Source organism: Diachasmimorpha longicaudata, chromosome 9 (assembly GCF_034640455.1).
Source record: "Diachasmimorpha longicaudata isolate KC_UGA_2023 chromosome 9, iyDiaLong2, whole genome shotgun sequence".
NCBI classification, from domain to species: domain Eukaryota; kingdom Metazoa; phylum Arthropoda; class Insecta; order Hymenoptera; family Braconidae; genus Diachasmimorpha; species Diachasmimorpha longicaudata.
In genome coordinates, this window is record NC_087233.1 from 7,917,660 (window position 1) to 7,945,635 (window position 27,976).

General features: G+C 39.0%; 6 protein-coding genes across 13 annotated transcripts in view; 2 read left to right on the plus strand and 4 right to left on the minus strand.

The window, feature by feature from the left end:
* LOC135165893 (homeobox protein extradenticle) overlaps window positions 1-10,665 on the minus strand; it is a 29,666-nt gene extending 19,001 nt beyond the window's left edge. For 2 of the 6 annotated variants that reach the window (XM_064127679.1, XM_064127681.1), the window contains exons 1-2: window positions 9,632-10,664; window positions 8,833-8,906 (exon numbers count right to left, since the gene is read on the minus strand). In XM_064127679.1, the coding sequence (XP_063983749.1) occupies window positions 8,833-8,906; window positions 9,632-9,864 (307 nt within the window). In that variant the 5' untranslated portion in view covers window positions 9,865-10,664. Of the gene's footprint in view, window positions 1-8,832; window positions 8,907-9,631 lie in introns of all 6 variants that reach the window. The other 4 variants (XM_064127677.1, XM_064127680.1, XM_064127678.1 and 1 more) reach the window with 4 other exon arrangements.
* A 658-nt stretch (window positions 10,666-11,323) lies between these two features.
* Window positions 11,324-13,390, plus strand: LOC135165894 (uncharacterized). Of its 3 annotated transcripts, XM_064127686.1 has the most exons (7): window positions 11,481-11,596; window positions 11,667-11,707; window positions 11,799-11,999; window positions 12,104-12,162; window positions 12,227-12,493; window positions 12,574-12,789; window positions 12,864-13,390. In XM_064127686.1, coding segments are annotated over exons 2-7 (888 nt in total). In that variant the 5' UTR covers window positions 11,481-11,596; window positions 11,667-11,706; the 3' UTR covers window positions 13,008-13,390. The 3 variants fall into 3 exon arrangements, with proteins under 3 accessions (XP_063983754.1, XP_063983756.1, XP_063983755.1); XM_064127684.1 differs by lacking the exon at window positions 11,667-11,707 and having other exon boundaries at window positions 11,324-11,596; XM_064127685.1 differs by having other exon boundaries at window positions 11,566-11,707.
* A 119-nt stretch (window positions 13,391-13,509) lies between these two features.
* Window positions 13,510-14,788, minus strand: LOC135165895 (small ribosomal subunit protein uS12). Its single transcript, XM_064127687.1, has 3 exons — window positions 14,688-14,788; window positions 14,147-14,306; window positions 13,510-13,846 (listed from the first exon to the last, which is right to left on the minus strand). Exons 1-3 carry the CDS (start codon window positions 14,689-14,691, stop codon window positions 13,579-13,581), a joined length of 432 nt encoding a protein of 143 aa, XP_063983757.1. The 5' UTR covers window positions 14,692-14,788; the 3' UTR covers window positions 13,510-13,578.
* Window positions 14,789-15,048: 260 nt separating this feature from the next.
* LOC135166242 (GTPase-activating protein and VPS9 domain-containing protein 1) lies at window positions 15,049-23,601 on the minus strand. Its single transcript, XM_064128328.1, has 4 exons — window positions 23,461-23,601; window positions 22,962-23,009; window positions 18,083-22,439; window positions 15,049-17,839 (listed from the first exon to the last, which is right to left on the minus strand). The coding sequence occupies exons 3-4, from the start codon at window positions 22,361-22,363 to the stop codon at window positions 17,708-17,710; spliced, it is 4,413 nt and encodes a 1,470-aa protein (XP_063984398.1). The 5' UTR covers window positions 22,364-22,439; window positions 22,962-23,009; window positions 23,461-23,601; the 3' UTR covers window positions 15,049-17,707.
* Window positions 23,602-23,674: 73 nt separating this feature from the next.
* On the plus strand, window positions 23,675-25,177 carry LOC135166245 (DNA repair protein XRCC2-like). Its single transcript, XM_064128331.1, has 2 exons — window positions 23,675-23,816; window positions 23,942-25,177. Exon 2 carries the CDS (start codon window positions 23,955-23,957, stop codon window positions 24,729-24,731), a length of 777 nt encoding a protein of 258 aa, XP_063984401.1. The 5' UTR covers window positions 23,675-23,816; window positions 23,942-23,954; the 3' UTR covers window positions 24,732-25,177.
* Window positions 24,718-27,931, minus strand: LOC135166243 (sec1 family domain-containing protein 2-like). Its single transcript, XM_064128329.1, has 7 exons — window positions 27,615-27,931; window positions 27,324-27,548; window positions 26,663-26,932; window positions 26,408-26,587; window positions 25,768-26,157; window positions 25,136-25,623; window positions 24,718-24,972 (listed from the first exon to the last, which is right to left on the minus strand). Exons 1-7 carry the CDS (start codon window positions 27,810-27,812, stop codon window positions 24,756-24,758), a joined length of 1,968 nt encoding a protein of 655 aa, XP_063984399.1. The 5' UTR covers window positions 27,813-27,931; the 3' UTR covers window positions 24,718-24,755.
* Window positions 27,932-27,976: the final 45 nt, after the last annotated feature.

Sequence of the window (27,976 nt, forward strand, 5' to 3'; positions counted from 1 at the left end):
TTCCATTTTGTTTGCATATTAATTTTTTTTTTCGTTGTTCCCGACTGAATGTGTTCCGGGAGATAATAACGGACGAATAAATTCGTTATGATTTTATGCATCGAGTGGATATTTTGGGGGTAAATGAAGTATTGAGAAATAACAAGTGGAGTGAAATGAAAAAAAATAAGGAGAGAAAATCCAATTTTATGGTAAATTGAGCTTTCGGAGAATAATTTCAATCTAATGAAGTTAATTAGTGGATTATAGCTTTGTCTCATTTAAAATAATCATTAGCCATAAAAATGAATAATACGAGTGCCTGTCAAACGGGAGTTACTTTGTTTCATTTTTCGGTTCTGGTGGAGGGCATAACTGCACCTCATCCTGCAGTATTTTCCCAGCCATTTTTTTTCCATTCCTAATGAGAAGTAGTTTGTCCAAGGCACGTACGAGCATCGCGCTCAATGAAGCCTCCATTTTTTATTTCTTCAAATCACTCAGGCAAATGGGAAAAAGTCACGTTTTTGATATATCGAAAATTTTTGCATGGCGAAGCTAGAGTTTTAAAAGTTTACCGACAGCCCTCACGTCGCTGATTATTCCGTTTGATTTTGAACGGCGAGTTTTATTTTCATATCCAATTTTTTGTCGGGAGAACTATTTCTACGTCGAGCGCGAGAATACGGACGGATAAATTGAGAACCAGGACTTTATGGATCGGGAGAAAGCTAATTGACGCGTCTTTATTTTAATCACAAAAAAATCTGATATCATCCCTCAAGCCGGGGGATATTTTCCGTTGTATTGAACAAATCAAAAGAATAAAATGCATACACAACAAATACGTCAAGTCTATGCATAATTCATAAGTAGCACAAAGACGCCATACGAATTCGAAATCTGGAATCGCGTCGTGTGGGAAAACGAGCTTTTACGTGCATATCAAAGCACCCGCTGGAGTCAAAGAGCTCGAGGAAAGGGAGAAGAATAAAATGTATAAGAACATTGGAGCAACAAAAATATTTCTCTGGAGAAGAACAGCACGTTCTTGTCGTCACTTTTCTGCAAAATCTGCAGGGGGAGATTTGCCCCCCCCCCCCTTTCTCCCTCGCCACTGTTCAACAATTTCGACTCTCATCTCAAGTCATTGGACAACATCCAGAAGTTTTTTAGAAGAAATATCACTTTTTCACGGTGAAGAGGCCATTAAATAATTCACAAGGGGGCCGTTAAATGAGTCACAATACTCAAACAGAACTATTTAATTTTTGCTCCGTTAATAAAAGTGTTTTGCAATTAAGGTTTCAGAACTTTAATTTGATAATTATTCAATAATTAACATTTCAAGATTACATGCTTTTTTCTCAAAAGCAATTCAACTGAGGTTAATACTGCCTGGGAATTTTTTCTGAAACGGTAAATTTCCGGAAAAACTGTAGAAATTTCACAATTAACAATCTCCATTGTGTATTCTTCAATTATAAACGGTCCATAATTATTAACATATAGAAATTTAAAGAATAACAAATTTTCAATGAAAAAACTTTCTGAAATTCCGCATCAACAATCGCAGGCCACTAGAATTAAAAAAAAATCAGAATAATTTGTATTTGTCACTGTCCCTGATAATTCTGCAACGCAACTTCCTTTGGGTTGTGACGATACCTGAGGAATGCAATTGGGTAGATGCCTGGGAGGTACTCGGATATGATATTCCAAGTGAGATGGAGATACCCCAGGAGGCAGACACACACGGGACCTGTTGCTGTCGAGTTTACGGTGTTTTTACGAGCGGCATTACAGCCACCCCTGAGCACGGGGGTCGGAACATACCCTTTCTCGTTCCTACTAACCGAGTCACTCGCCCTCGACTCGCGAATATCTTTGTCCCATTCGTCGACAATGCATCGTCGTCTGGATGCAGTTCCGTACAGTGTCTCTTCAAGACTTGGGAGCTCTTCCTTTTTTTTGCTCCCTTTAAACAGGGGCGTGCAATTATCGAACAATAGGGGAGATCATTACAAAGCTATTCGCCATTTCTCATTCGCAAGCGAAGATTCATGAGTTTCCAAGTGAAACGTGAAGTTATGTGAGGAATAAGAACGATTTCACAGAACAATTTTTTTCTATTTTTCAATATTTTAAATATCTTTACACATATTTTTCTCTTTATTTTCGCATGATATTAATTCCATTTGAATAGAGCAAATTGTAATAAGAAAATGGAAATCATTCGGTCTATCTCTTGAGGGGATTCGCAGAGGGTACGTGATATAGTAGGGCTGGAAAATCAAGTAAACTGACAGGTGAACAGTGCACGGAGCCGTCCGGGGGATTCGAGTGTCATTTAACAAATATCGAGGGACACATACGTCATGAACGATAATCCTATTAAAGGACTGATTTACTCGTCAGAGCTATCTGTATAATCAGATTTATCCTTTCGATAAAGGAGGCGGGAGAAATATTTTAAACAAATGGAGAATTTACTTCGATTGTCATGAATATAACTACCCGCGGCAAAAATTCATGAAAACTACATGAACTGGGAAAAATTCTTTTTGGTAAGATTGGAATTAAAAAAAAATCGAATGTGAATGGTAAAGGGCACAACGTAAGAGCGCCACCAGTAACAAAGTCTCATGAAAACTCATGAACTGCACGATATTACGGAAAACTTACTCATAATAAAGAAAGTCATAATAAGAAAAATTAATGAAACATAAACTGATGAGGAAAGACCGCTGTTGGAAAGCCGACGGCAACGGCGGAGTTATGAATAATACCGGTAAGTTCTAATTGCGCTAGACAAAAGTTGGGGGGTGTAGGGTGCAGAGTGCGCGGCAGCAAGCGCATACCAAAAACTTTTTCCTTGAATAAAACTTGAAGAAACTCGTTTGGGCGTATTCTTACCGCCAAGTGGCGCCACTGCGACTTCCGCCGTGAGTTTTCGATTTTTTTTTTTCCCTATTTTGTGGTGCAGGAGTTGAACGATTTTTTTTTTGTTGAATTATAGCCAATTGACAGTCATTTTTCCGGGAATAGAGGGGTAAACTGGATCAGGAGTTTGAGAGATTATCCACCGGACGCGATTAATGATTTTCCGGGAGCCACTCGGATGGACAAACAATCGAACAAACTTTTCTACTCAACGAAACTTGTTGTAGGATTATCTTAGGATAGCAGGAGATTTACAAACTTCCCGGCATTTGACGGAGTTAACAATTTTTAAAAATTCTCCAATTATGCATCGGGGCTTACGCAGTTGTTTCTTATACACTTTGGTAACTAATTTCGTTGAGTAATTCGGGATAGATGACTGATTTTCATACAGGAAAAAAAATTCCTGATGTCAATGATTTTCCATATTTCCCTCAATTAATTTTGCTAATGAGCCTAAAAAAAATATTACTAACAATTTAGATAGGCTCACATGGATTATGAAGAGACCTTAGGAATTAATTACTCGATTAAATTAAAATAGTGATCCACAATTGTTTTTTTATATAATTAAAATTAGGTCTATCTAATGAAAATCTAATGGAAAGCAATATTTTTCCAATAATAAAATTCCAATAAAACTAATAAACTAATGAAAACTATCGCACCAAAATGATAATCCACTCAAAACAAACCTGAAATTCTTGTCGAAAATAGAGCAAACGAAGTGAGAGCAACACGTGCACTCACCTGATGATAAAACGCTCCGGAATCGAGGAACGAGTGAGGGGTTTGACGAGGGATAAAAGAAGATAAAAAAGAAAAAGAAAGAGAAGAAGTGGGAGTTAGATGAGACTCGCAGGTTGAAACGGCCGGTTATGTACGTGGTCTCCGGGCTTTACGAGCTTATTTTACTGGATTTTTATGATATAAACGTACACCCCCTTGCGCACCCAAGTTTACAGCTCCGTGAGATTTTATCGCGACGTAACGTATGGTTTGTTAAATCGCTCTCCAACTGACACACCTTCACTTATTCGAGCTCGAGAGCAGATGAGTCAAACGTCTATTCGGGAATATATATCGAGTACGCGAAATTGCCGGCTTCAGATGTCTCTTGAGGGGGATTTATTAATTTTTTTTGCGTCCATTATAATGATAAAAATTCCCGAATTTTGATGAAACTGAGAAGGAAGTTTTGGCAGAGAGCCCGATCTACCGTAACCAACGACTTCCGTTCGACTAACGTCCCGGGTAATTAAGGGACATGTAGTATACGACGCCGTTAACAGTATCCAAGTATATCTGTCGCGTGTCCAACTGAGTGCGATACAGCAACAATACACTGCCACAGTCATTTCATCTTGATCCATCCATTGTTCTCCGTGAAATGTTCGAGTTTAACGAGAATTTTACATTCTAAAAGTTTAATAACTGAAATATTTGGAGCTTAATAGAAGCAAGTGAAATTATATAAAAAAAATTCACAGCAGTTCCTAATACAATTCTTTAAATAAAATTTTCTTCCTTTGAAAAAAATATTCATCATCTGGGAAGAATGACCATCATCTTAAATTTAAGAAAATCTATCACAGAATTATTATTTATACTTTAACTGTGATGAAAACCAATATTGGCAGTCCTTAATGCAGTTGTTTTGAACATTTTCCACCACTTCTTTGTTCGAAAATTTACGATTAAATTTAGCGATAAAAATAATGCTCTGAATCTGAAAGGCATCACATGTTCACCGTTATTCATGCAATCGCACTGCCAATAAGGTCCGCAATGTGGGATTGCAACAACGCTGAGCATTCGCACTCCCTCAAACTATTGAATGAAACCAAATGACCGGTTATAGTAAGCCTCCGTTGTCAATTCATTTTACAATAAATAACGAAAAATATATATCTCATATATATGTATATATCTCATATATATTTGTTGCACATTTCTTATAAATTTTTCTATGAGGAATACGATTCGAAAAATCGATGAAAAACTTGACATGTTGCAATACGTCAATGGCACGACTTTCGAAGAGAAAAAAAATTATGTTTATTAAAATGAATTTAAACTAATCTAGCGTAAATAAAACTTGTATTCGCTAAAACCAAAATGCACTCCCGACATGGAGTGAATTTACCCCCAGATAAGGAATATTGTTATTAATTTACTCCAAAATCCGGCGTCATTGCACCGGCCAGTGCACAAAGCTCTTCGCATTGCTTTTGTCGGCAGGAACGAGAGTACGAGATGCTTGTGGATAAGGGAGCCAAGCCGCACTTTCATCTCAAGCCAACCGAGAGAGTAAATTCCTCGCAAATCTATCAATTCCACTGTCTTGCCCCTCAATTTCACGGTGAACATGAGATATGGTGCACAGGGTTAAAAGGGTTTACCCAGCCAAGGCGATAAATTCGATTAGTTATTGTCAATCAGGCGACATCCCACCGATTAACCTCGGTCTTCGTTAGTGCAGGGAAGGATATAATCGGAGAAAAGGTAACCGAAAAGGTATACAAAACTATATAATACACATTGGAGGTAAAACTCTTGACTGAGAGGAGCTTATAGACAAAACGAAGCTGAGAGACAGCTGGTTCACCTTGACTCGGCTCCCGCTTTGCTCCTGGCGACTCTTTCTTTCTCTTTTGTATAGAAAAATGCTGCCGTGAGGATACGTATCTGCATGAGAACCCGATCAAGAGGATTTTTTTTTCATATATTTTTTTTCAACGAAGGAAAAGATACTCTATAGCACTGCTGCGAGGGGAATGGACCGGATTCCGGGTAGCCTAGACGGCGTTGCAGAGAGCGTTTTTATATTCGACAGATTGGAGGGAGATCACACGTAGAAAATACCACATCATTTAATTATACATTTGAGACCGGGGAGGGGACCCCCAAAATTTATAAATTTGAAAATGTTATTACAAAATGGGAATTACAATTTTCTATTTGAAAATGCCGTAAAAATTAGGAACTCCTAGGAAATTCTTTCACAAATTAATTAAAATTATTTACACTCAAAATCTTTCATCTAAAGGCTGAAAATAAACTCTAATCGTCACGTCGACGATACATCCAACCGAAGGAAAGCTCCCGTAAATCGGGGAGTCGTCGTCGCGCTCCGTCGACCGGAACCCACCAAAGCTCGTCTCTCCCACAACTCCAGTGGATCATTCTATATAGGATACACCGAGAGCAAGTCAAATGAAAATAGAGGACTTGGGTACGCGAATTCCGGCTCACAGTGCCATAGAAACGTTGTTCCGGTTTAAATGCGTCGAAAAGACGTCCATATGAGAAGTGAGAAGAGGAGAAAGACAATTTGCGTGTAGGTCTGGAGAGTAAGGATGTCAGACAGGAAAAACGAAATTCAGAGAGAAAAAAATACTGGTTTTTCAAGGAAACTCATGGTCTCGTTGAGACTTTTCTTATCAATAAAAAGAAAATGAGGAATTCATGAAGAATTCGGCAAGAATTCATCAGCAATTAATATCTAAAAAATACTTTCGAAATGCTGTTTACTGGAAATAATTATTTGTTAGGAAAAAGAAATTAACGAATAGAATCCGGTAAGAAGGCTGGAAAAAAAGAAAAAATGTGGGTAAGTTTTTCATCATTTCCCCACTTAAACAAAATAATGAATCAAGAAACCTATTGATAACTGTTCAGTCACTATTCCAGCGAATTGTTAACACATACGAGTTGCTCGTTAAACCCATAGGAGAAAAATCTGTTCTTCTTTTAAATTTCAATTAAGAATATGTGTTACTCAAATGTTTCATTGACACTGGGCATTGTATTTTTAAACCTAGCTCATTTTACCGCGTTCTATACAGTGTCTGTATCTATACAGTTGAACGGCCGCTGTAGAGGGCTGTCCAAAATCAAAAGGCAAGGAAAGTCGAAGAAAGCTGATCGACGGATATTTGTTTGGTTAAACGGTAGAAATCGGAGAATTATAGGAAAAATTTTCACGGACAGTACATTAAAAGCAACAAAAAGTAGTTATAATTATAGCGATATTAATAAGTGAAAATTAGTGAATCATTTTGGATTCTGCGTTTCGGATTTTGCAATTGGAATAGCCGTTTCGTGGAAGTAATGAATAATGAAATATTCTTTAAAAAACAATTTTTCCGTTCGCTACATTAATTTCTCCCCCAAAGTGTAACAAATCCGTCAAAATGAAATTTTTTCATTTGAATTATTGCATCCACCTCGAGTGTGCTGATTATATTAAATGGCTGGTAAAACGGTCTGCTTAACATAGCGTTTATCTGCTCTTCTTGGTTTTAGTACTTTTTCACTGCCTCGTCAGGCATTGGCCATAAACTCACTGGGGGGGCTCTCTCTCTCCGCCGGCATCCAAGAGTCCTCCCCATCTCTCCCGTGATCCTCCTCACTTTTATCTATCAATATATAAACACTGCTGTTCCCTATCCCAATGGTCACCTTCCAACAGCATCAAAAAGCTTTTACAACGATTTTCTCGCTGGTCATTCTATTTTCGTACCCCAAGTGTAACTGCGTCTTGTCTATGCAGCAGCATGAACTCACATTTTCTCTTATTTTTTTCCATCGTGCCTACATAGGGTTCCGTCTCCCTCGAAATAAATAAACAACAAAAAATAGAATCCCCTCTCCTAAAAATTGTCATCAAGGTGAAGCCCTCCCGAATCCTGTCTTTTACTGTCCAACAGCTCCTTTAAACTTTGAACCTACAATACCGATCATGATCCACCTATGTCAGCAATGAAACTCCCCCAAAACCCGTTCGACTCGGTTCATACCCAGCGCGTAAGAGCGCGACGAAGACGGCCGCCAACGCGCGGTCGTTCCCCCTTGGATTGTTGGAAGAAAATATCCATCCACACATGTGCGTTCACGCACAGTTCCATCCAACGCATAGAATTTATCCAAAAGGGACGGTATAATCCCCCCGGAGACAAGCAAGAGCCAGGCAAAAAGAATTACCGACAGAAGAGGATGAAAATATCGAGAAAGAGAGAGAGAGAGAGAGAGAGAGAGAAAGAAAGAGAGAGAGAAAAAAATTCTTACGAACGAAGGCTTTGTAATGCTTCTACCCTGATTCTCTCGAATCTCATGGCGTTCGTTCAACCCCCCCCCCTGCCCTTTCGCCACTGGTTGTCTTTGTTCCTCTCATTTGGAAATAACGGGGGTGGCGACACCGAAAAGAGAAAGACCAAGAGAGAGAAAGAGACAGGGAGTGAGAGAGAGAGAAAATTAGGAGCTCAGGCAATGTTGCCAGTCGGCGATACATCCTCTCTCGTTCGACCCTTCGGTTCGCGATGAAATCCCCTCGGGGCAAGGGAGGAGGGGGTGGAGAGCATCCCGCCTCCTGATTCCTAGAATGCGTTCCCAGTGATCTCCCCAAAAATAATGGCGCGTTTCGTGGTCTCTTGATCCGACGCGTAAAGTAATCCAAACACAGCATAAAAATTATGTTTACGAGTTTCGAATGGTTATGGAGGGGTTTTTCGTGTTCCTTATACCGCCCTAATGTATTTGAAAATGGGGGTAGAGAGAGAGGGTTTATGTAGCAAGGCATTTCCAAGATTTATACTTTGGTTTTTGTTTATCAACAGACTGTTTGGGAATTGTTTCAGGGTGATTGAGAATTATCTAATAAAATTGAGGTAATGTGCGCAGACTGTTGGGGATAATTTATCACTCTGATATCATCGGGTTCCTTTTTTTTAACGAGTGTGGGAAACACTTGTTACGAGAGATAAGGGGACTTGGAGTACGGCTGGTACAAAATGGATTGTGAATGTTTTAACGAAATTTTCTCTAGATATTCCCAATCTTTTTGGAATTATTTGCACGATTGAGGGAGATTTTTTGGGTATTTGAAAGGTAAATTATTCAATTACTCACCGGTTTTCTCCTTTATTTCACACAACACTGAGAACAACGCTGGCTTCATTCTGTGACAGTTGAGGGTGTGCTTTCTGTTGACAGAAGATGATAGAATCATTATATGCAGTAGAAAATTATTGTTGTTAAAAGTCGGCAATAATCAATGACGATGAAAAACCACCATTTTTTTAATAATGCAAAATATATCTCAGAGATTAAAAAGAGAAAATACGAAATTGCAAAGAGAAACATTAACGAAATTGTACTGAAAGAAGTGATGAGTAAAAAATCCTTAATACTATTTTAAAAAACCCCAGAAATAATTGACAGTGGTACAAAAGTGTATCCATCAACATAATAAAATTTTTAAAAAACCATAAAATTCCTACTCCTGAAATAAACAATATCCCAATGACAAAATAAATGTTAATAATAATCCCCAGTATCATCATTAACGCCCAGAAATAATCTTCAACTTTGGAAAGCCACCTGGTGCATCCACCAAGAAAACGTCCCCGGCTTAGGAAGTTAATCAGAAACAACAAAAAAAATCTCTCGAGTACAACTAACAAGATTTTAATGGTTAAAATTGTTAGGGGTATTCTCCGGCTGTAATTGCATTATCCTGGGATAATTCTATATCTCGAGGTGCTCCGATATCGATAATTGTGGGTTAACGAGATAATTACACGTGCTTTTATTTCGCTCTAGTTTTTCTTTTCAATTCACCCGAGGAATTGATCGCACACGATATTATTTTATAAGCGACTTTTTTATAATTATAAAATCGTTAGTACAAATGGAATATTGAAATTACCTGGCTTGTGCCTCGTCAAGGCTCTGATCAGTAATGTTCATGATCTGTTGTAATATTTCACCGATGTCCTGTTTACGCGCCTCAACAGCCTGTTCAGGTCCCTGAGATGCCGATCCATCAACCGGTCCCATACTTCCATAACCACCAGCATTCTGGGCACCCTGGCCACCATTACCACCCATCAAACCCACGTTAGAACCTCCGTGCTGCAGCATTCTTGCACTTTCATCCATCAACTGATCGATTCCACAAATAATTCTGTGTCTCCCGCTCACCCAATAATATACTCCTCACTCTTCTGATAATCACGATATTATTTTTAGAACGTCAACGAACCATTGAAAAAATAGAGATCGTTATTCTCATTCTCGTCACTATTGTTTCTATTTAACGAGCAAAAAAACCAACGCCAAACGCCGAGTCTGGTAACGCTAACGTTTTAGAGGTTATGCACGTCTCTCCCTTTCTCCACCACAAGCGACGGATCTATATTTCGATTAAAATACTCAACAAACACCCCCTCGCTGATGTCAGATTAATCAGATTCACTCGTGCACTACTATTAATAGATACTCACAAGTTTGTTATTTTCGTATACCATAAAACCACAAGTATAAAATGGTGTCCTCGTGTACTTTTGACGGATTGTCGTGTTATTTTATTTTTTTCCCTAATATTTTTACGTATACGTAATTTCAAGGTCGCATATGAGCGACTGTTCCCCTTCCAGCTCACGACTTTTTACCACTTTACGATATTCCCCTCTGTCGTATTCACTCCAGAATCACTGGACACAAGCGCGCGAATTTCTCCTTCTCTACGGTCAATGTAAACATGGAGACACAGTTCGTTCCCTCGTCGCCGAAGTAATTGGATAGATTTTTTCGTTTAATGTCCAAACCACTCACCCACTCGTCACGCATTCATTTGTTTTGTTGTAAAGTTTATAACTACACAAGGAGGGATTAATATTCCACTCCACCATTCACTCACTTGTGTCCGCCTTACAAGGCAACGCGCCGAACCTTTCTGTTGCACTCCCGCCGTCTGGCGAGCCACCAATTCCCCGTTTAACTGTTCAACAATCCCCACCACCACCATCCAGCGAGGATTTGCGCACAGACGGGAGAGAAGACAAAGAGATACTGAGGAGAGGAATATGTGTTAGTGACGAGGCTTTGGGGGAGGTCTGTGTATAGGTTAGGTACGAGTCGGCGGCCATAGCTCCTACGACCAATCACTGGTTTCCCTTCGTCATCCCTCTTTTGGATGCCCCCCCTACCGCGCGCCTTGTTGTCACGATAACCTCCACGACCAGAGGTTTGCCCTGTTGCCGGACGATTCTTTCTCGATTTTATCGTATGTAACAATGGTTTGGGTATGCGGCAGGCAAGTTTTACCTACAATTTCGCTCAGACTTTTGGTCAAGTACTGGAGACTTGGATTCGCAGAGTTTTTATGTTTTTGGCTTGATACGAGTTGGAGGAATTCTCACGTGATTTCCTGATGACTTTGATGAGCGAATACGACCGCTAAGGCACGCAGTAATTCCCCCCATTGGATGATTTTTAGGCTTATGTGGGGGATTTACGATTTTTTTTGAGGAGCTGAGGATGTGGAAGTTGTATATCTGAAGTTGGGAATTTATTTAGCTGCTTGGGATGAATTTTTGCGAATTTTTTTTATTGTAATGTCAAGCGTGGACACCGTGCAGTGCGGGCATACACAACGCCCGAAGTTTTCTGCGTCATCTGGCGGAGGTGAGACTAATCTCAGAAGCTCTCAGTCCATGTCCTAGCCGCCAAGCAGGAATTCTCTGGGTTTAGAGTGACGTAAATTCATTTCTCCTCGATGAGCTGTGCATGCGCCAAAAGAGCTTCTCGTTTCTGCCCACTGGGACCGCAGCTCATGTGATGTTCTCTCTTTCATTTACAAAAAGCAGCTGCAACTGCTCACCGTTAGCCGGTACATAATAAACAGCCACAACATCATTATTTACATTGTCATCCCAGTAATTGATCATTTTTTTGTTTAGTTTTCTTTTTCTACACCATTTTTATTATTTCAACTCCATAAGTATGTTATTATTAATTTCGTTATTGTTATTTTGGAAGAGAAGGAGTAACCTTGCTCTGTTTATCAGTGTTTTTACTTGATTTTTTAACAGTGGCCAACATCAATGGAGTGATAAATGGGCTTTATGAGGCCCTCGTAAAGGTGAGATATCCCGGCGTAACAAATATTGAATATGGAGATCTTGAGAACACGCTCTTGGCACAGAATGACAGGAATAAATTACTGCAATGGCTGCTGGTTCAAAGCTTGAGGGCTATCAGTTCAACAGCTGATGAGCCTAAAGCCGACAATGGTCAGTTGTTTACTGATTCATTTATTATTTATGAGACCATTGCTAAATATCCTACATCATAAATCCAACGGTCCAAGTAATTTTTTTCCACATTTTCTTTTAAGAGTCACTAGTCAAGTGGTATGTACAGCTCGGCATCTGTGATAACAAAGCAGCTCTTCTGGTTAGTACCCAACAAAACTTTTCATATTTCTCGAAGGATGAATATATTTGATAAAATTCCTCAGGGCCAATGTCCAATAAAGGATCAGTTGGATACCCTCATCAGGCTCACAAGATTCATCATGAATGTCCTCGGGGTTAATGGCGAGAAGAAGGTGATTCCTGACAGCGCTGAGAACATCCTGGATAGATATCTGAATACGGAAATTAATTTGATTCCGACGACCTGCAAGTTGACGACTAAATTCGGGTACAATGAAGCTAAACGGTACATGAAGAAGTTAAGTGAGAGCATCAAGGAAAAGCCCCACTCGTTTTTTGTTTCAACCGACGTAAGAACCGCATTGATAGGATAATGTTATGTATATGTTTTTAATTTTCTCTTTAAGAATATATTTTTCTCTTCCTGTAGCACAAAGATGATGTCCAGGACGTTGTGAAGGCAAGGGCAGAGCAATCAGACGAGGAAGCACTCTTGGTATCTGCTGAAACAGTCGAAAAGTTTTGCGCTGCTTTCCAAGATATTGATAAGTGGACTAAAGTCGCTGAAGAATCGACGAAAAAATCAACTGAGTTGATGGATAATTACATAGAGACCATTCACAATAATTTCTCAACATTGAATGAGGTAGTCATGTTCATAATTTATACTCATAACACATTCAGTTATTCTCTATAAATTAACAATTTTATGGTTTTCAGACTCTTCAAAACAAGAATGGAATTTTCACAGCAGTTATTCCCACAGGTTTGGACGTGGGGACGTATCCCTTGGATCAAATATTTCAGGACACAGTCGTTGGTTTGGAAGAGTTACAGAAGGCCATTGATCGGAATGATAATTAAATCTTCAGATTCTTATCTTCAAAATGTTGCCTTATTTTTTGGTGAAACAAAATAAATTTTCACTCTCCGATATCGCGCTGATTAAATGATGTGATTTAAAAAAACGAAAAATTCATTTTAAAGCTTATAGAAATATCTTCAAAATAGCGATGAAAAAAATGCAGTTATTTTCCACTAATGAGAAACATTATAAGAAGTTTCTAGACAATTAAAGTGAATCGTCTATCAATTTTTAAAGGATAGAAGATATTGTAGGACCTTTTTTACGTTTTTTCTTTCATAATCTAAACGATGACAAAAAAAATAGAGTTTTACAACTTGGAAAATTTAAGCTGAATTAATGCATACGAAAAATACCAAAAGAATAAATTATGTGAACAGTATTTCTATCAAATTTTGTCGTGCCTATTTACCTCTCCTATATTATCTTTTGTGACTGATTTCATATTATTTTTTATACGTAAAATACTGTAAGGATAATGGTTATGGAATAAAACAAAAGTTCAATGTATTTTCAAGATGATTATTGGTAACCCCCCAGTGAAAAATACATCATATTGAATTAAATGCCTTATGACCTAGGACGCTCCTTTTTCTCCTTGTACAGTGCGAGTAGTGATACGTTGGCAACTTTGACGACCTTGAAACGTACCCCGGGGATGTCACCAACGGCGTGACCTTTACGACCGAATCCAGCCACCAAAACTTCGTCGTTCTCCTCGATGTTGTTCAAGCAACCGTCACGAGGTACGAATGCAGTGATTTTCTTGCCATTTTTTATCAACTGTACCCTGACGCACTTACGAATGGCAGAGTTGGGCTGTTTGGCTTCTACACCACTGTGGGAAGAGAATTCCATTAAGTAAAACAGACTTTCGATGGATTCTGCATTTTCATTTTATGTTTGTAGTTTGGAAATATTTGCTTAGCAGAAACTATTGATTATATATTCAATTATTCATTTAAAGGAATTATTATTATTATTATTATTAATTGTGAAGGATAATATTTAAAAATATCTTTAATCAAATATATTTTGACAAGTTAAAAAAAAATCCATTTTTCTGCTCAAATAATTTTTCGAGAATGCCCTAACCTCAAATTTGTTTGTTGTTTTATTTTTCGTTTAATTTACTTACACTTTTTCCAAAACGATTCCCTTTGCGTGGGAAGCACCTCCAAAGGGATTGGCCTTCCAACGAGTTCCCAGGTGGGCCTTTTTGTAGTCTTTATCATTCCAGCGCTGATCACGTCTGTGATTGACGTGCTTTCTTGCAGTGCGGAGACCACGCGGTTTACCTACAAACCCAAATCCATAATCAGTTATCACAAGCAGAGCCGAAGCAAATAAATTATCGATACAAATTGCAAGTCGAAAATGAATCGACTCTTAAATGCTATAACTATTATCAGTGGAAATGTGGAATAATTTTCGTGAAGCTTTTGGAGTTGAACTTTTATTTGACAAATTCACCGTGTCACAAACACGGGTGGAAAAACCACTCTAACCACATTTTCACGATGTACAACCTCAAAGTATCCACAAATACCGAATGCTACTAGTATATATCACTTTAAGAGCCTTCACAAGTGCTAGCAATTCATTTTTTCAACTTTTAATAAAAAATTTGGACAAAATAGTCCAAAAAATTAGTAATATTTGCAGGGAAATCCACCTACCCATCTTAATCGGTGAACAATGCGACCGGAAAAGATCTATCCTCCATCAGCCGGACACGGAAACCGCCATCTGTTGAGTAAATTCTCCGAAGGTGCGGGACAAATTTAAATTCACCGAAATGTGACAAATATACGAATTGATGAAAGCTTCTATGTCATTTTTAAACATTATTTGTTCCTAAATATCTGTTTACTTCAAGAGAAATTTATTTAAAAAACTCATTGACTTAATTTTTTCTCAATTTGGTCACTCAATATTTTTCTTGAAGAGAAAGATTAATTTAACTTATTAGGACATTCGATTGAGCATATTTCCATTGGAAAAAATATTATATAAAGTTCAATAAAAGAATAAACTAAATACATCTCATGTTGTTTCATTTATTTTCGACTTGAGCAACATTTTTCCACTTACAGAAGCAGTAGATGAGGGACTAAAGTATCTAGTAGAAAAATAAAATATTGATTTATCAAAATTCAACTATTCCAATTATGTCAAATATGATCTACAAGAAAAAAAAACATTTTCTCCACCAAATTCATCAAATGACAAAATTTTATCAGTTGGATAATTTATTTCCATAATTTTCTTTCTGAATGAAAACACAATAATAGTATAAGGGGCACGCAGTTTAATTGTCTTACAGGATTTAATGATCATCTATGCAATACTCCTATAGCAAAAATACTATGTGTTACATAAATATATGACTTGCTAAAAACTTTTGGGGATTAATATTACCTAGTCTAACAGCGGACTCCTATCCCTCTTTCTCGGACAATTTTTCGCGTATGAAAAAAGTAAATAGAAATTTTTCCAAAATTTATTACTCTCTCCGTCAATCGAAAAATCTAATAGGTCTCTAAAATTGTTTATAATTATTGATGATGAAGAAAAATTGTGAGACTTATTTCACAGAAATATTTTCAATCCCATTACTGCATTTCTTTAGTATTTTTTAAATGAAAATTCTGTGGTAAAATCCATGGAAAATCGACAGCAATTGTAAAAGAATATTTTTTATACACAAATTATTAAAATAATTCGATAAAAGTAATTTTATTAAATTTTCATTATTGTTATTTTTTAATCATCTGTTAAAATGATTTTTTTATAATTAATTGCCAGATTTTTTACACAATTTATTGATTGGCTAATGGATGGGCTGGGAATTTCTATCACCTTTCTCCATCCATGTCAATTCCAGCCAGATGTGAATATCGTTTATCCTCCCATATTACTCTATAAATACTGCTCGAGAACGTACACTAAAAGACACATTCACCACCTCCAATGCTTCCCTGTCCCATTCAAGTATCATCGCTAGAAATTTTCTCAAGGGAATACCTAAATACCTCCGTCACATTTCAAATAATAAGACGATAATAATTTTTATTTTACAATTATTAACAGTTTTTCGATGTTCTCGTTTTAGTTATTTAATGTCCTTCAATGCGAGGGACATGTTCATATGTTGTGGTGTTAGTTGAAATTTTAATATTGTAGTATACTTTCGAAAAAGATTATATCGACGAAGAAAATCAACAGGAAAAAAATAATAGACTCAGGAGAATCATCTAGTAAAGTTCGTATTTTTTCTCTTCAACATTGTGCCAAACGTCACAGCGCAGCTGAATAACTGACAATAGTATGAAAGAAAGATACTACCCCTACCCCGAATGTTACATCCCTCGAGTACTTTGTTGTGCTTATCCCTTGATTTGTTGTGCATATTCTACAATATATGATATTTCAAAGATATTGCAGTTTTTGTTGACTAAAAAAATATATATGTATACGTATTTACTATACTTCATATTGCAAAATATTTTTCGATAATGTCATTATGCGAATATTCGTAGTAGTTATAACAATGGAGAGTATTTTCATCCCCTTTTACTCTTTATTTTGGTAATCGTAAAAATCTCAAACTCTCGGATGTGCGTAACCAAAATTAATCGAAAGCGGCTTTCAGTGGTCGATTGGCAGCTGTCCAATAGCACGTGGATTAGTTCATTTAATATTTCATTTGATAAGTTCATTAAAGAGTTATTTGATCCTTCCTTTATTGCTCTGCACGTCAATCTGCAGAAAATTTTGTGGAGATTCCACAGAGAATTCATGGGCATTATCCGCGTAAATTCTCTCAATAGAAGAGCTTACACAAATTCCACTGTGGCTCAAAAAATTATTATATTTTTTTGTGTGGAAAAAACACTGAAAAGAAAAGAAACGTTCTTGTTGGTTTTTGGAATTATATATTATATCGCCTGGCAATTACCGCAAACAACCCACCTGCCCCCCCCCCCCCCACCACCGCCCAAATTGTCTACAAAGAGTTCCATTTTTATAAAAAAAATTCTGCGATAAATTCAAATAATTTTCTCTGAAGAATTTTTCTCATAAAAAAATTTATTCTCGTAGGAAAATTTAAAGGAGGGTTTTTAGAAGATAAGAGATGAAATAAAATATTCTACGAAGAAATTTCATGTAGAAGTTCTCCTGAAGTCACAAATTAGGAAATTTTTAACCTCGTTAAGGACTATTTAGTAAAAATCTTGATCTCAGTCAACAAAAATCTCCCCAAATTATGTTAAAAAAAAAAGCTTCTTCAGTTCAGCCTCCCAGCGACGAAATATTGGAATTCTCCTTTATAAAACCCTATCAGGAATTTATCATACGTGAACGCCATTTTCATCTTCAAAATCATAATTTATAATCCTGTATACTGCACTCGTGGTCAAACCTAAGGCCGCACGTAGATTCCATCTCTGAAGTGCTTAAAAAGTCATATAATCGAGTCCATAATTAAAAATGTCCTATATCTCCCCCTACTGAGAGTAAATTAATGCACAGAGTCGAAAAATATGATGATGGAGAAACATTCATGCAAAGTTATATTGTCAAATTAATCGCACTGACGTTAACTCACTCCATGAATACTACCTCGATATCGATTAATCAAATAAATCAGCTAATTGTATCCTGTACATGAATTAAAAATTACAGATAAGAACCATTAATCCATGGTCTTAATGAATTCAATGGCAGAGCAGAATTGTGTCCACCAGTATTGCTCCTCACCCTCGAGACGGTTTCCATAGAAACTGTCAACGTATTGTACTGTCGACAGAAGCGAAGGGGGATTTGCCTGGAAGGATAAAGATAGTGAATTATCTATAGGGAAAAAGGAATCGACAAAATAATAGATATAAAAAATAATGAAATTTGCCCAGTCTTTAGAGTCTGATTTTTCATTTGATTTTAGGAAAGAACGACCTTTGCTGTAAATTATTCGAAATTTGAAATTTTTACACACCTGTCCTATTCACTCCTAATCATTTCCATTCCTCGTATGTAAAAAAATCTTTTAGTGAAAATCGCCCATACATACCTTTATGATGATGTAAACCAGAACAGGAATGAGATCATCAGCAGCAGGAATGCCCCTCTCAGAGGCCATGGAGAGGAGATTCATGATAGTCGTGGCGCACCTGAAGACGCATTGTAATTTATCTCTGGGCGTCTTGTAAGCGGAAATCACAGCGAGTTCCGCCTGTGCCCACGGCCATGGGCACTCATAATGATAGATTTTGGGGATCCTGAGATCCTTGTGATTGGGTGTGACGACCTTGGCAAGCTTCTTAATATGATCCTGAAAGAGTTGATCCCTATAGACATCCCCATCGCCATTAGGATAGAGTGCATTATGATAAACCCTGGCCATGAGTGTTCTCTCGACGACGACCTTGGCCATTTCCAGCTGCACATCACTGGCAGCCTGCCAGACTGGTTCGCACTCCATCGCCGAATTCATTTTCCCCAGAAAATGATCAACAAGATCCTGCTTCTCATCAGCGACCTTGAGCTTCTGAAATTCATCGCAGAACTTGAGCACCTGGTGCTCTCGTTTCTCGAGGAAGACCCTTACGCAAACAGCAACAAGATGACTATTGATAGCATCTCTGTCGCACTTGACCCTCTCCCCAAGTCTTTCCAGATGTGCTAGAGTGGACAGTAGTCCCTGCCTGCACCTAATCAGGTAGGCAATGTAAGGAGATCGTTTTTGATAGTCCTCCTTCAGGGAATTAAACAATTTCCTGCAGCCCTCGTCATTGAACAGCCTGACACACCTGAGTGTCTCGTGCAAATGGGCGATTAATGCTCTGTTCTGAAGATTAATAGCCTCAGCTAGCTGCAGCTGTAGGAACGCCACAAGTTCATTCTCTTTCTGCACCCAGGGGTTCCTCCCCGAGGAGACACTCCAGGGTATGTGCTGTAGATCAGCAGTGCTCAGGACCATTCTGAGCTTGCGTTTAGCATCAGCAAATGCGAAAGACAACTCGACATTATTGACATCGATGAGAAGCCTCTCGTCCTCAGCCTCTTTCGTCCTGGACTGGCTGCTCTCTACAGAGGCTGTATCACTCGTTGCACTCGGTTTCCTCCTGTACTTGGCAAGAATATCCTCCGAGCTGTCGCCATTGGCGATATTACTTGCAGAAGTGTCCTCAGACATGATCCTTCTGAGTCTGTGCCTTCCCACATCGCCGTCTGTCTCGTCGTAACACCGAGTCAGCTCATCCCCTCTCGAGGACTTTCCTCTTCTACTCCTCAATGACATCTTGAACTTGCTGAAGAAGCTACGTTTGTTCTTCTGATCGTCGTCCAGCAGCTCCTTATCCCCCCTGGCAGCAGTCATGTCAAAGCTTATGCTCTTTGGAATGGCTCCTGTGGATATGCTGGGCTTGACTCCATTGACCACATCAGGATTGCCATCAGGCACGTGAACCATACGAGGTACTAGTATTTCAGGAGTTGAGGTTATGTTCTTCGATTTATCTGAGCTGGAGGCCGAGCCAGAGCTGCTGGAAGCGAGGCTCGCTGTGCTGAGTCTGACAACAAGTTCAGGATCCTCATGCTTGGTGTCACCATTTAGAAGAAGAGGTTTACCACTGCTCTGAGGTTCCCCACCTCCCTTGCCATCAATGTGGAGCTTTTCAATCAGTCCCGCCAGTCCATCATCATTCACAGATTTTCCATACTCGAGGTTGCTGATGTTGTTGGCATTGTTATCTACATACTCCATTGTACTACGACGATAGTCAGATCGAGTCCCTCCACGACCAGTAACATTCCCCTGGACTGGAGCAGCTCTGCCAATGGGATCCTCTCGAATGGGTCTGAAGAGGGGTCCAGCTCCGTCAATTTGAAATCCACTGGTGTCTAATTGCTCTTCGCCCCCTTCTGGCTCCGCTCGGCTCTCCACCTCTACCTCAGACCTGGCAGTATCATCAGACCGTGCTACACTCGCTGTATCATCGGTATCGACTTCAGTCAGTCTTTCAGAATCACTGGCAAGGACATCTGTACTCCAGGCTTCAGACGCTGTTTCACTGACGTCAAGAAGGCCTGGAGGTACTGGCAGCATCTGTGGCACCTCAACAGCTGGTGGTGCAGGGAAGGGAAACCGCTCCTGTTGCTCCACCATTTCAGAATCCGATGCTAAAACGTCAGTCGACCAAGTGTCGGACACCAGAGAAATCGTCTCGTCTCCTTCAATAAGTTTTTTAATCTCAAATTTACAGAACTTGTCGTCTATTTCTGAACGTGACTGCTTGGTGGAGATTGTGGGACGTGCAAGATCCAGGGGTCTTGCATCTCCCTCAGTTATCTGGGATGATGGGGTGTCCCTTCCTGATATGTTTGGGGTGCCTCTACCTGATACATTAGCTGACACCATGTCTGAGAGATTGTCATTCTGGTCTTCCGTCTCCAGCTCCAGCGACGATGCCACTGAGTGATTGGAGGCTGCTTCTGAGACGGCCTCGAGATTGTCAGAGGTATTGCCTATTGATCCCTCGAAGAGGACTTCATCATGGGACAGTGAAAATCTAGTTCTCTTTTCTTGAGTTTCATTTCGGTCTGAGGTACACTCTCGTCTCTCGCTTCCATTTCGAAGATTGGAAGTCAATCGAACAGTTTCTGATTCCAGGCTATTCGGAATCCCCATACAAAGGATCTTCTGCTCGCTCAGCAATCCCACAGATTCACCAACGACTGGACCAAAAGGGATCACCAGAACATCCTGAGATTTATCAGGAAAATCTTCTTCTGGGCCTGAGGCGCCGTTGGTGTCCTCAGCCCCATCTGGAACTCCTGAAGAGCCTCCTGACAATAACCGCCCACCTCGACCCCTAGATACCTTCCCCAACAGTCCCCCTCGCTTACAAGTTGTCTCCGGAGACATGTTGGCCGTCTTGTTGGTAGACACAATTCCCGGAAGTAGGTGCGACATCATCTCCTCGAGTTCTTTTCGACAGGAGCTCCCATCATCCCCAGACTCCTCAGTCCGCCCATTAATAGCCTGGACGAACTGAATCAAAGAATTGAGTTCACCCTCTGTGAACAGAGCAGCCGACCTAGTCAATCCTTGGAGCTTGGTATTGTCGATGATTGAAGGCTCCTCGTGGAGATCATCGCTGGTCCCCTCGAGCATTGAATCAATAATCGACGATATCGCATCCTTCTCGAATTTCTTGTATAAATCGATGACTTTGGAGTCGATTGTCTGGTACTTCATGAGAGACAACATTTGCAGAATCTGCCCTATCTGCATTAGGTTGAACCTAGCTATGTAGCTGATCGGTGTGTCCGTGATGCCGTAGGGTTCTGGATTGACAATCGCTGGACAGACAAAGTATGTGAAGACCAGATCCGTGCACATGGCGTGTACCTCCTTCTGATCCACATTTCCATTTTTGCTGAGGAGCCCTGCCATCTGGCGCACCAGCCAGCAGACGCTTGTAGGAAAGCAGTGCATATTCTCACGGATGCTGATGATAAATCTCGAGGTGATTCTCACGAGGGAGTTGATCGTCCACAGGCGATAGCGTTGGAGACGTGACTGATACTCAGGTGTTCCTTCTTTACCGAATTTCTTCATTCTCTCCACTGGTGGAAACCGTATGGGAGCCTTGTCTGGGTCGATGTCCAAGAACATCTCGTCCTCCATGAGGAGCTGGGTGATAGGGCCGTGGAGGGCTGCTGTGAGGAAGAGCTTTGCTGAAAAGAGGCTTTCGTGAAATACTGAGTAGAATCTTGAGAATGCGCAGGTGCCATGACGAAGGAGTCTTCTGGGATTGTCCGAGGGGACAATCTGCAGGAGCATCAAGTGCCTTAGGAGCTTCAGGACGAAGAGTTTGTCCTCGGGGAGGAGACAACTACCGTAGAGACCTGCTGATAAGGACTGGATGATGTTCTGCATGCCCTCGGGCATAAGCTTATCACCTTCCACCAGACAGGTGGCCAGAAGCTTTGGTGATTTTCTCAGGGTGCTGAGGAACTCGCCGTAGGTAAGACAGGACTGGTATTTCAAGTGTTTGAACCCATCGACGAAGTGGGAATTCTCCAAGGCGTTTGAACGCTGGCAACAGGTGGCTGGACTGCTGTCTGGTCGAGCCACTATCAAGTGGTTCAGGTTCACTCGTTGCTGATCGGTTATCCAAGCCTGTTGAGCTAGAACTGAGGAGAGTGAGAGTACCTTCTCATTCAGAAGCTGCAGGGTTTGCTGCTCAGAGTGGACAAATAAACGCTCCTGGCGGAGGTGACCTGCCAACTCCAACATGTCCCATTGAAACGTTCCTAACGAGTCCACGCTGTTTACAGACGACATTTCGGGAGTTTTGTCGATTTAGTGAGCATTTACTGAGGTAAAGGGGTGAGAGCTCACATTGGGGGGAGGGGGTTTGCTGTAAATAAAAAGACAAGCATTAGTTGGGGAGATTGGGTGGAAAACCAATTTTACAAAAAAACATTAGATTGTGAAATTGATCAATTTAGGAAGATCGCTGGTCATTATCTCAGGGTTGGTTGAGTGAAATCGAATGTCTTACTCAAAATTCAAATATTTTAATCCTTATCTTATTTTTTTAATGCAACCAGATTCATTGTAATCACATCATCGGTTCGGAAAATATTGAAGATAAAGACGAAATTGTGCAACTCTTGTTATTTCTAAATCAGGATCCTCCTAAAAGAGGTAAGTTTCAGGAAGAAAATTGTAAACTATATACCAAATGATCTATACATTTTACGACCCAATAAATCCCACCATAAATTTCTCACGAAAATATCGATATCCTCCTTGAATTCTAATTATTTCTGTAAGACACTCACAGTACAATCACTTCCAATTATCTTCGTCCACACATTCACCACTAAATGAATTATAATAAAATAACGAAAACAATATAATAATTATTACAACATACCACAGTACTGATATTTTGTGAGCCCAACTAATCAATCTTTGTTATGTTCTGTAAGAAGAAAATGAAGAGAAAGTTGAGTTTCTGGTATGCAACAAGCTGATAAAAAATGTTTCATCATAAAATTAGCATAAAATTCCGAGAAAATAAAATGAAAAAGCTGACAATTTCTCTCTCTCTCTCTTTCTCGTGACAAAGGAAGTGACGGATAATGGTACCATAAAATCGTCACAGCCTTCAATTTCCAGCAAATAAAGTTCACCACAAAATGCGAAAGAGAAAAAGAGTCCCGAATATTCCATAATGTCCCCTTTTTACCGTCCATGCGTGCCCATTTTGATTCAATTGTTAACAGAATTCAAGTGATAATGGCATTGGGACTATTAAGAACACAGGCAAAACGTCACTTGTGTAAAGTTTGATTACAACGATCTGTTGAGAGTTATAAATGAGCGCAGGATAATCCAAAAGATATTGATACGTAAAATATTGTACTACATACCAAGATAAATCGTATCGTTACTCCTTGCTAGTGTACTCGTAATGCGTATTATTGACTATTAAAGTGCACTTCTCTTAGTTTTGATACTTAGAACAGTCACAGCTACACCCCCAATAGATAGACAACCATTTTCTATTTTAGGTTAGGTGATTTTTTTTTCCCAATGCAACTAATCGCCGTAGGTATGTTTGTGTACGCTTTAAATCGACAGTTCGACTCATCGAATCGCATGTTGTGAAGGTCAAAAAGTGCCGTTGAAACCATAATGAGGTTTTGGAAAAATTATATTGAATAATGATAATTCGGTTCCTGTGGGATTTCGAGGAGTTTTTCTTCGATGAATGAAGAATGATCAGGTGAGGGTTACTTCCATATCGAGACGTAGTTTTCCATTTTTACCTTTATTGATAGGGTTTTCTTTTTTTTTTTTCATTTTTAGTAAAAATTAAAAATGGAAAATATTATAATTTTCAATTTTCAGATGAGCAAAAACAATGGAAACACAGAGGACAGCAGAATCAGGCTTTGGATTTTTAGCACGACTGGCCTCAAAGCCTCGTTTCTTGAACATCGAAACTAAACTCTTTCCCAACGGTCTCTTGTCCAAACAGACAGTTGAAATATGTGGTGATACATCAACTTCGAAAACTCTCCTCCTGTCCCAACTCATGACAAAGTGCCTCCTTCCCCCCGCAGTTGGGGGCCTAGGTGTAAAAATCCTTCTTTTCAATACCGACCATCACTTCCTCATGATTAAACTCTTCACGCTGATGTCCGGTATCTTGAAGAATAATTGGGGGAAATCTGACGATGAAGCTGATGAGATGATTCGTGATTCCCTCTCCAATTTGACAATCATCAACTGTTACAATTACTCCCAATTAATGGTATCGCTGCACTCGTTAGATTTGATCCTCTTGAGAAATGGTGCTGTCAGTCTCATGATGATGGACAGCATCTCGTCGTTTTACTGGGTCCACAGGGAACGAAACGGTCTTTGTTCGTTGGAACATTACGTGAAAGGACTACTTAAAATCGTCCAGAAGCATACGCTTCAGGCAAACGTCTCTCTTATTTACACAAAATCATGTGAAACTGGATTCACTGTTCGAGAGAGGATCAATTGCACTACTGAACCGATTGTTGAGAGCATCAATCACAGGATTATTTTGGAGATTGAAAATAGGGAATTTAATTGTAGGGTTGAAACGTCTCGTGAACAGGAAAATATGCGTTTTAGAATTACTGATGACGGAATTCAGTGGCTTTGAAAGAAATTTCCATGTAGCATTTATTTAAATATTAAGATTTGATAACAATATTTTGTCAGCGATGTCCATTGGCGTTAGCAATCTACAACCAGCGAGAGTTATTCGAGGAACATTGATGTCATTTTGTGATGACAATTGTTCGACTATTCTCGCTTCTTCTGCTGTCACTCCCCCCAACACGTAAAGAATTATCCAGGGATTGTCCGCTGGGTGATGCTGAACTCGTCCTTTTGTCAATAAACTATGAAAGAATTAAATAAATGAAATCTAAATTTTACTAAGAAAATTTCTACTAAAAATGATTAAATTTACAAGTAAAGCCTCTCCATTGAAGAGCCATGAAAAAACCCAGGTGATGAAATAAAAGAAACCAAAAATTATTATAGTAAAATTATAGTAATTACTTGAATCCAGCAGAAATAAACGACGAAGTTTTCATTTTCAAATCTGCAATCACTGGCTTTGATGGGTGAATGATATCCCTTAAAAGTTTCTCGACAACTCCCACACACTGTGCCATTTCCTGGGGGCTCGGTTTCACAATGATGGACCCATAATCCTGCAGGTCTCGTCTTTGAGAGGCTATCAAATATAGCATATCCAATATTTGTTCGGTTATCTTCCTCGAGAATTCCCTCGCTGCAGCTTCATCAGTTACTCCCAGGAGGAGAAGCGTCTGGTGGTAGACTGACACTTCATGGGTGATTCCCATCTCGCTGCATTTCTGTATGTCCTCAAAAATAGCCTCTGCCAAGGCTGCCCGCAGCTGATCCTCTTCTTGAGGTGAAAAATGAATTTCCATTCCTGCCATTGCGTAGATATGGATAAGGAGGACCAGAAGATTTTCCATATCTAGTCCTTTGGATATTCGATTTTTGATTATATTGCTTATCTGGGGGAATGTGAATGTAAAAGTGATTATTGTTATTGGTTCTTTTTCTGTCAACAGTTAAAAACAGAAATTGACGCAAAAAACTAATAGGAATGGTTCGACAAATTGTTATTGAAAACATAAAAAAATGTGTATGGACCCTACCTGCGATAAAACACTTGTAGATTCGCGACTAACAGCCAAATTCTGAAGAATTAGTTTTTCCAAACTGATGAGAAGATCCAATTGGGAAGTTTTTTCAGACTTCAATGACTGTACAACAGCCAGAATAATCTGAAGTTTCTTGCTGTAATTAGCTAGAAGTTTTGGACTCTCATTGTCCCGAATTTTGTGGATTAATTTTTCGAGACTATGAGCACTAACTCGTGTCGACATTTTGGCCTTGGGGCTCTGCAGTTCCTTGGAGAGCATCTCGATTAGCCACTTGTTGAGAGTTAACAGCACGTCCTTCAGTGTTTTGGATATCAGGAGGTTGAACTGGTGGTTATCTGAAGTTGCTAGACAGCCTGATACGGCCATTGATTGAGGGCTCTCCTAAAAATCATTTGAAAAATTCTTTAAAATGATTTTCCCATTGTGCAGAACGTCTGTTTTTTTATGGACCAGCAATTTAAGAAAAATGACAAAAAAATCAATTTGAAATAGGAATTGAATTGAAATTTACAGTTCTCGTCGATACACTATGGAAAATATTAATGTTAAGTAGAAAAATTCCTTAGAAAGATTTTTTTTTCAATTTCATTATTTTAATGTAATATTTTTGATCAATTAATGAAATTATTACCTCTGAACTTGGGCACAATGGAGCCATGTTCACAGCAACATCATTATTGTGATGCGTGAGGTGAGGAAGAGTGCATAATATTCTCGACAGAACGGAATCCGTTGTATTTTTAGTGGCTGTACATAGATCTAAAGTTCTGTCAATGAGAATTAGACTCACACCAGCCTGTCCAATCAGTATCTATTAACAAAAAATTATGAACATAAGAAAATATTAAAGAAATCGTCAGTCCATCAGAAATAGAAATTGAATTACTTTTCTTCTGGCAACGGCTGCAGGCAAAGCAAGCAACTTCCCAGCAACGTATTCACTGAACTCCCCCATAGCGTAAATGTCCTCTTTGAGGTCAAAGTGTGTGAAAATGCTATGGATTGAGCTCACGAAATAGTTGACACTGGACTCATGTTCCTCTGTTCTTTTTCTATCCATTGGGGGCATCAGCCTCTCCATGGGTGGAGTTACGAAGACGTTTTTACTTATTGGGGCTGTGACGATTGGTCTGAATAAAATCTCTACTGAGATTTCCTTTGGAATATTACGAATTAACAATTTAACGAATTTTACAACAGCAGGAAATGTTCCTTATCAAGTAAAAAAACAAATCCAGAGTGTTTTTTTTCTACTTTGTTTTTATGGAAAGAAATCAAAGAAAAAAAATCGGAAAATGTTAATGAAACACAGATAAACTAAATAAATAATCAATTGTTGAATCGTTGATTAAAAAAGATATCAATGAAATAAATAAAATGAGAAAATGTAATTATATTGATTGATTTTCCGAAAATAGTACCATTAAATATTTGTATCGACAAAAAAAGGGAAAATTTGAAGAGTTTTTTAATAAAAGTATTTAAAAAAAAAAATCAATAGATCTTATTTCATACGTTTTACTTCAAAGATAAAAATTGTAACGTACAGCAAATGGGATACTCTCCTTCATCCATTCCAAGACTTTTTCCCTCAAATTCTCGTAATGTTCTTCTCCATCACAATTAAAAACTGTGCTATGAACTGCACAAACTATTACACAGTTTTCGAATGTATTTTTTTCAATGATTGTGTGAAGCGTTCGTTCGTAGAATGCTGGGTCCGATGATGTAATAATAATCACCGCTTTCTTGGTGTTCTGGACTTTGACGTACTTAAAAGACAATTAATGAAGTAATTTCACGCTGAGACTGAGAAAAAGAAAGGTAGTGTTTTGTACCTGAAAAGTAAAAATTGCGATCTCGTGCACGGAATGTGCTCCGGCTTCGATTAATTGCAAGTAAGCTCTATCTCCTTTGAACCAATGCAAACACTCAGCAGCTGCGTGATCGATGTAGACAGCAGCCCCTGGAATTTTCTCAAAAACATCCTTCCAACAGGCGTGAGAAAACTCGGAAATGTCATAACGTTTAGCCATTTCCTCTTCGTATGTCAATCAATTTGAAAATTGACTGGACTGTCCTAACCTGTGTATACAAACAAGTCTATCTTCTTTGTATCCATATGTTAAATTAGCTGATGTCGATTAGCATTGGCATTTACCGGGAGCTGGTAAAGCAGTTAGATTTTTCTATTTACTAT

Excerpts from the sequence above, each read along its gene's own strand:
- LOC135165894 (XM_064127684.1), top strand. The coding sequence starts at position 11,494 with ATGCGCCAAAAGAGCTTCTCGTTTCTGCCCACTGGGACCGCAGCTCAT. Across the intron at positions 11,597-11,798 it reads CAACTGCTCACCGTTAGCCG|TGGCCAACATCAATGGAGTG; the intron begins GTACATAATAAA and ends ATTTTTTAACAG. Across the intron at positions 12,494-12,573 it reads CGTTTTTTGTTTCAACCGAC|CACAAAGATGATGTCCAGGA; the intron begins GTAAGAACCGCA and ends CTCTTCCTGTAG.
- LOC135165895 (XM_064127687.1), bottom strand. Across the intron at positions 13,847-14,146 it reads GGAATCGTTTTGGAAAAAGT|TGGTGTAGAAGCCAAACAGC; the intron begins GTAAGTAAATTA and ends CTCTTCCCACAG.
- LOC135166242 (XM_064128328.1), bottom strand. The coding sequence starts at position 22,363 with ATGTCGTCTGTAAACAGCGTGGACTCGTTAGGAACGTTTCAATGGGAC. Across the intron at positions 17,840-18,082 it reads TGGTTTACATCATCATAAAG|GCAAATCCCCCTTCGCTTCT; the intron begins GTATGTATGGGC and ends TTATCCTTCCAG.
- LOC135166245 (XM_064128331.1), top strand. The coding sequence starts at position 23,955 with ATGGAAACACAGAGGACAGCAGAATCAGGCTTTGGATTTTTAGCACGA.
- LOC135166243 (XM_064128329.1), bottom strand. The coding sequence starts at position 27,812 with ATGGCTAAACGTTATGACATTTCCGAGTTTTCTCACGCCTGTTGGAAG. Across the intron at positions 26,933-27,323 it reads AGGAGAGTATCCCATTTGCT|GAAATCTCAGTAGAGATTTT; the intron begins GTACGTTACAAT and ends AATATTCCAAAG. Across the intron at positions 26,588-26,662 it reads CAGCCGTTGCCAGAAGAAAA|ATACTGATTGGACAGGCTGG; the intron begins GTAATTCAATTT and ends TTTTGTTAATAG.